This window comes from Kryptolebias marmoratus, linkage group LG3 (genome assembly GCF_001649575.2).
Source record: "Kryptolebias marmoratus isolate JLee-2015 linkage group LG3, ASM164957v2, whole genome shotgun sequence".
In the NCBI taxonomy this organism is placed as follows: Eukaryota; Metazoa; Chordata; class Actinopteri; order Cyprinodontiformes; family Rivulidae; genus Kryptolebias; species Kryptolebias marmoratus.
The window spans coordinates 26874499-26880647 of record NC_051432.1 but is presented as its reverse complement, the minus strand read 5'-3'; the positions used below and the strand labels follow the sequence as shown (position 1 = coordinate 26880647).

At 41.5% G+C, this 6149-nt stretch overlaps 1 protein-coding gene across 1 annotated transcript; it reads left to right on the top strand.

Moving 5' to 3' along the window:
* Positions 1-496: 496 nt before the first annotated feature.
* On the top strand, positions 497-5593 carry crybb1l2 (crystallin, beta B1, like 2). Its single transcript, XM_017432440.3, has 6 exons — positions 497-649; positions 894-991; positions 1270-1388; positions 2277-2409; positions 2711-2853; positions 4833-5593. Exons 2-6 carry the CDS (start codon positions 896-898, stop codon positions 5002-5004), a joined length of 663 nt encoding a protein of 220 aa, XP_017287929.1. The 5' UTR covers positions 497-649; positions 894-895; the 3' UTR covers positions 5005-5593.
* Positions 5594-6149: the final 556 nt, after the last annotated feature.

Sequence of the window (6149 nt, the reverse complement as noted above, 5' to 3'; positions counted from 1 at the left end):
TAGGCCTGATCCCCAGTCAGTTTCACTCCAATCAACACCTGCACTCATGTGACAAGAGTGGCCCATCAGTGAGTCAGACAAACAAGGATTCTAACGAGCCTCCATTGTTAGGAGAGTGAGAACAATTTGCAAGCAATCCAGCTTATATCACATCTCAGCTTTAAAAGCCCAACTCCACACTCTCTATTTCTGAATTGAGAAAGCTCCTCGGATGAGAAGCGAAACGTCTTCAGCTACAGAATAGAAGTCCAGTTGTTTTTGTTTTTTAACTTTTTTTTTGACTTTATTTGCAAACTCAAATGTTTTCAGTGCACAACAAGAAGAAAAAAAGGAGTTTAGTGGACTATACTGTACGTCTGACTTAACCCATGTTGTTTGTCTTTAATTCAGATTTAAACTGACTCTCAGCTCGTTTTATTTCTTCCTTAAATTTTCCTCCTCTTTCAGTCTGTGTCCTCTGTCCCCCGTCTCTTTGATGATGGGGGATTTCTATTCTGTGGGGGCTGTGAGCTCAGCGACTTTGTTTCTGTGGGTATAATCCCCCCGCTCTGGGCGCCAGCGTATAAAAGCCCCGAGGGGCCCGCCAAACTCTCACCCAGACCAGCAGTCAGAGCACCGAGTCCACTCCTCTACACACATGCCACCACAGGTAAGACAGCGGACCAACCTGTATGAATGGCTACTATAGCACAAAGTATGCAGTAGGTTAGATAGCTAAAACATATATGAAAAATTAAACAGGAAAACAATGTGAATGTTGGTTCAACACTGAAGGTTTTGAGAAAGCCAAGGTCTGAGGGCGATTTAGATCTTAATGGCTGTTTCCTCATCACAGATAAAGGTTTGAAGTGTCTCAAAGTGAGAATAAAAACTTTTTTTCCTCTTCACTTCAGTCATGTCTGCTGGAGGAGAGAAATCCAAGTCGGCTGCCCGGCCTGATGGGAAGGCAGCTCAGAACAAGATGTCTGAGACGGGCATGATGTCCTACAAGGTACAGAACTCCCACGTGCCGACAGACAGCCGAACTTTGACAAAATTGTCAGGTCAGACGGTACGAAATGGCTGCCCTGACGCTGTTGGAACACATCAGTCTGAGTTCAGGTCACAACCTGCTGGTTTCTGAAGCTCCTTCTGTAGGTGGTCCAAAAAAATAACGTGTGTGGAAAAAGCTTCAGACTTTTCACTGTAATTTCTCCTTTAGAAACTCAGTTTGACTTCAAAACCACCTCACTAATCTCTGACTAGCTCCTTGTTTTTGTTCCCCCCCAGATGTGCGTGTACAACCAGGAGAACTTTCAAGGTCGCTGCGTGGAGATCAATGGCGAGTGTGTGAACGTGTGTGACGTGGGGATGGACAAGGTGCGCTCCCTGCGTGTCGACTGTGGGCCGTAAGTACCGCCGCGCTCACCCACATGTGTGCAGAAAGCCACACTCCTCTGAGCGAAGAGCAGGTGATTTCATAGATGTGCCTCTCCATTAGGCGACATCTCCCACTCTGGGTTTTAGGCAGTGAGCTGATGATGCTTTCATCCCGAGTGTCGAACTCGCAGCATCGGTGTGAACTTTACTTTCTGAACTGCGAACAAAATCACTCATGGCAGTGACTAATTTCATTTAGGGAGTTCAGCAACTTCCTTCTGATTGTATAAAAATTAAAGGCCTAACAAGTTCTAAACTAAAAACACAAATTATGAGAAATTATGTTGTTTTGATCAAACTTTATTTTGTGTTATGAGTTGTCTCTCAGCTACTGCCACACCAAATTTTAGCTCAATATCTGTAAAACCAATCAAATTCTAGCCATTTTTGTGTTTTCCAAGTTTAGTTGGCTGTGGTGGCCATCTTGTATTGGCTCCCAAAGATAATCAGTTGTAGATGCACTTTCAATCATTCTTTCCTAAATATTTCAGTAAAATCTGCCCAGTGGTTCATGAGATATTTTGCTAACAGACTCTAATAGTTAATAGTGAAGTTTTAAACACGGATTGTGCATGATCAGTTAGCATTCAGAGAAAAAGTCTCAGCTAAATTTTAGCTCAGTTCTTGTAAAATTGGAGTTTTAGCCATTTTTGTGCTTCCTCTGGTTGATCAGCTGTGGTGGCCATTTTAAATCGGGTTGACTCCAAAAGTTGATCAGTTGTGGATGTTCATCCGGTGGTTATATTATGAAGGTTTTATTAAAATCTGTTTGGTGAATTTAGTCAAAAACATGTCCTTAAAGAAGAAATTGATTGTTGATCTTCATCCTGTCTCCTCTTCGGGACCTTCCTCCTCAGCTTCGTCGGCTTCGAGCAGATGAACTTCTGTGGAGAAATGTTCATCCTGGAGAAAGGAGAGTATCCTCGCTGGGACTCCTGGAGCAGCTGCCAGAAGAACGACTACCTGCTGTCCTTCAGGCCCGTCCGCATGGTGAGCTCCGTCTTCGGCTTGTCCCCGATCTGATCTCGCTTTTCAACAAATCCTTAAAGTTTTTAAAAAAAGAGCAACTGGACTTCTTTTCTTCTTGTATTTTGAAGAGGTTTCAGTCATCATCCAAGGAGTTATCACAGTTCAGACTAAAAAAAAGTGGAGTTTTAAGGGTTTGAAGAGTTTTTAAATTGGCTGGTCCAGTTTAACAAAGACCCTGCTGACCCTTAGGAGGGAGATTGTTTCAAAGAAAAGTGATGTAATTCATCTAATTGTTTTTTCTTTTTAAACTTACGTTTTGCAGTACCCTGAGAAACATAAGACCTGCCTGTATGAAGTTGGAGAATTCAAAGGACGCAAGATGGAGATCATGGATGACGACGTTCCCAGCTTGTTTTCTTACGGATTCACTGACAGAGTGGGCAGCATCATGGTCAGCTGTGGAACGTGAGTGTCGTGGCACCTTAAAAACTTTACTGAACCCACTTGTTCAATAATAATGCAATATAAACTATTAATTAAATTCCATTTGGATACTTTAACTTGTTATATGAAAAAAACTAATTAAATTTAACTTTGAAACTCTCAAAAGATGAAAAACTTTGAGCTAAAATGAAGCTAGCATAAAGCTTATTTAAAGTGTACTTTGGTACATTTTACTTAAACAGCATTAAAATAATCATTCTCTGGTTTATGTGTTGTATTTAGTGTGAAGATATATGAGAACAGGAGTCTTAAATTTAGCATTTTGCTTTAGCCAGTGACTCACTGGGCTGCAACTGTTGGAGAAAAGTTGGCAACTTTTTTTGCTATTACTAAAAAAAGGCAAATTTTCAGTTGCAGTCTCACAGAAATTCAAGTGTTTGCAATCAACCACCAGGGCACCCTGTCTTTCAGGGTCAATGTTTGAAAATTACAACTTATTTTTGTGTTCAAACTGTACATTTGGCCACGTCCTAACACTGCGTTGTGAGCATCAGATACCGGTGTCCTTGAATGGCCGAAGCAGATCCAGAAATGAGAGTTTCTGCAGCGTGAAAGAGACTTTTGGGGGATGCTGCTCTTAAAAATCACTGCACAGGAGTCTGAAAAGTAGCTAAAATCACTAAGATGAAAAGTCAGTCTCCTGTTTTTACATCCCGATGTCACCAGTCGTGAACAAGTTTTCTCATGGGTGAGAACAACTGAAAAGTGCAAATTGAATTAGTCTCACCTTCAGCGCTCGAGTGCACTGGGTTTATTCAGCTCACTGCAAGAAAGCAAATGAGTTCATCTCCTTTAACTACACCTCTAAACCCTGTTTCTTATGCCCGACTGAAGCTGGAACTTTGTAATCTCATACTTTTTTTCCCCATTTGGCAAATCATGCATATTTCAGCAGCGCTGACAGAAAACATTACAGTGTGTTTTTTCAACAACTGCGTCAAGAATAAAAACTCAAGTCTGGGTACCACTGTGTGTCAGACGGTTTTCGCATTCATGATGTCATCCTCGAGCAGCTCCACAATCACCAACTCTCCGAGCTGTCTGGGTAGGAGAGCAGGAATAGAGGCATTTTCATCAGCAGCGAGCGGAGGGTGTGATGAACGTCAGCAGCTCAGTGTCCCTGTGTAATCTCAGAGGTGTGGCAGGCAGCAAACACTTTCTCCTCTGCTCTGATTACTTTATTCTTTGAGCTGCAACTGTCTGAAACAAACAGCTTCACATCCTGACAGCTCGACAAATAAACCCATGCCTTTATTGTGGGAATGCTGAGTCAGCATTCATTGTTGTCTTGTTTAGTTTTTGTACGATTTTTGCGATCCAACTACGTCTGCATACTTGGTGCCTTTTTTAAAATCATTCGTACAGCAAAACTCATCCAGGAGACGGATGCTTGGACTTCTGGTTTTTGCTGCTTTTACACGTCGAATAAAATTCCCCATAAAAATAACTGAGCTCTTTTCAAGTCCTTCAGAAACATCGTTCTCTTTGAAAACTTCAGTATACTTTCTCCTTTTTATCTTTTTAAACTACCTTTAGCATCTAGCTGGCCTTTTGATAATTTTAACCTGTAGCTTACCATTAGTTACTTTAGCTTTTAGATACATTTAGCCTACCTTTGCTACTTTTAGCCAGTCCTTCGCTAACCTTTTGTTACTTTTAACCTTCAGCTCGTGTCCTGCTTCTTTTAACTTTAGCAGCTCAGCTTCAGCTTCTTCAGCAGTTTCCAGTCATTCGATACTCAGCGTTTACACTGCATTTTCACAGAAACTGTAATTTCTCTAGTTTGTCCTCTGCATCTGGTTTTTTTTTTTTCAGCTTTCTATTACTTTTCTCACTTGTCTGTTACTCATCTTTCAGCCTTATGGTTTCTTTTTTATTACATATAAATACATATTCTTTGACTGATTTCCTCTCCTCTCCTCTCCTCGCCTCCTCCTCAGCTGGGTGGGTTATCAGTTCCCCGGGTACCGCGGCAGCCAGTACCTCCTGGAGAAGGGCGACTACAGGCACTTCAACGAGTACAGTGCCCGCTGCCCGCAGATGCAGTCCATCAGGCGCATCCGGGACATGCAGTGGCACCCGCACGGCTGCTACACCATGTCCTCCAAGTGAAATCCAGCGAGGGACAGGAGGAGAGGTGGAGGCCTGGGCACAGAGAAGGAGGTGACGGAGGGAGGACAAAGAAGGAGATGAGTGGGGTGTAGCATTTTCTCCTCCTTTCCAAATTATCTTGACAGCTTGAGTCAAATTGGAGAAACAAAAATAGTGGGTTGTTGTTTTTTTCTGCCAAAGTAGCCACTTGAAGAGTTACGTAAAGTTGATGAGGAGATAATTAACCACCAAGATGTATCAGATGATAAATGCTCCATTTTTGTTCTTCCTCTTGTTGTTTCTGCCTGTCAGCCTCTGGATTCCCACTCTCCCCACCTTCCTCTTTTTCATCCTCTCACATTTCACTGACGTCAGCCCTCACCCAACCCATTAGAGCCTGTTTGGATATTTTTTTTTTTTTTTTTTGAAGGAAACCACAGTGAAACAAATGGTGTCAAATTCTTCTGGCTCAGATCCTGCTGCAACATCAGCCCTGATACAACAATAAAAACATCTTTCATACTTGATATGTATTATTTGCCTGATGTGCTTGTGATTTTTATTTACATTTGAGATGGGCAGAAAGAAAATAAAACTTCTTTTAACTGAATATTCTGTCATTTCAAAATTGTAGCTGAACTTTAGCATCATTTTATAATCGGAAATGTTTTCCAAAACACTTAAGAAACTTAACATCTGTAATAAACATCAAACCACAGCCAAAAGACTCCAGTCATTTTGATTTTGGTGGGATTTAAATCCACACAAAGTGTTGTGGTGAAAAGATAAAGCTTGATCAAAGCTCGACAGTAAAACACAACACCATCAGTTCTCTCATAACTGGGATGCTGTATCCCTCACAGGGCATCATGACCCAATATTGACCAGATAAGAACTACATGGGGCAATGCTGTTACATCTAATGAGGACATCTCAGAGGGTTTATTAGTAGGTTAACAGTAAATATGATTTTTTTTTACAACAAAGCAGGTCGGGACAGGTATGAAATGAGCGCAGATTGGCAACAAAATTAATTGTCATGGCCAAGAACTAGCTTGTGGTTTTGCAAGCAATGCACACAAAGATAAGCCATGTTTTTTTTAATTTTTGAAATTGGTCTCTTAAAACATGACCAGTGTTTGCTGAGACTGCAGCTGAGAATCTGC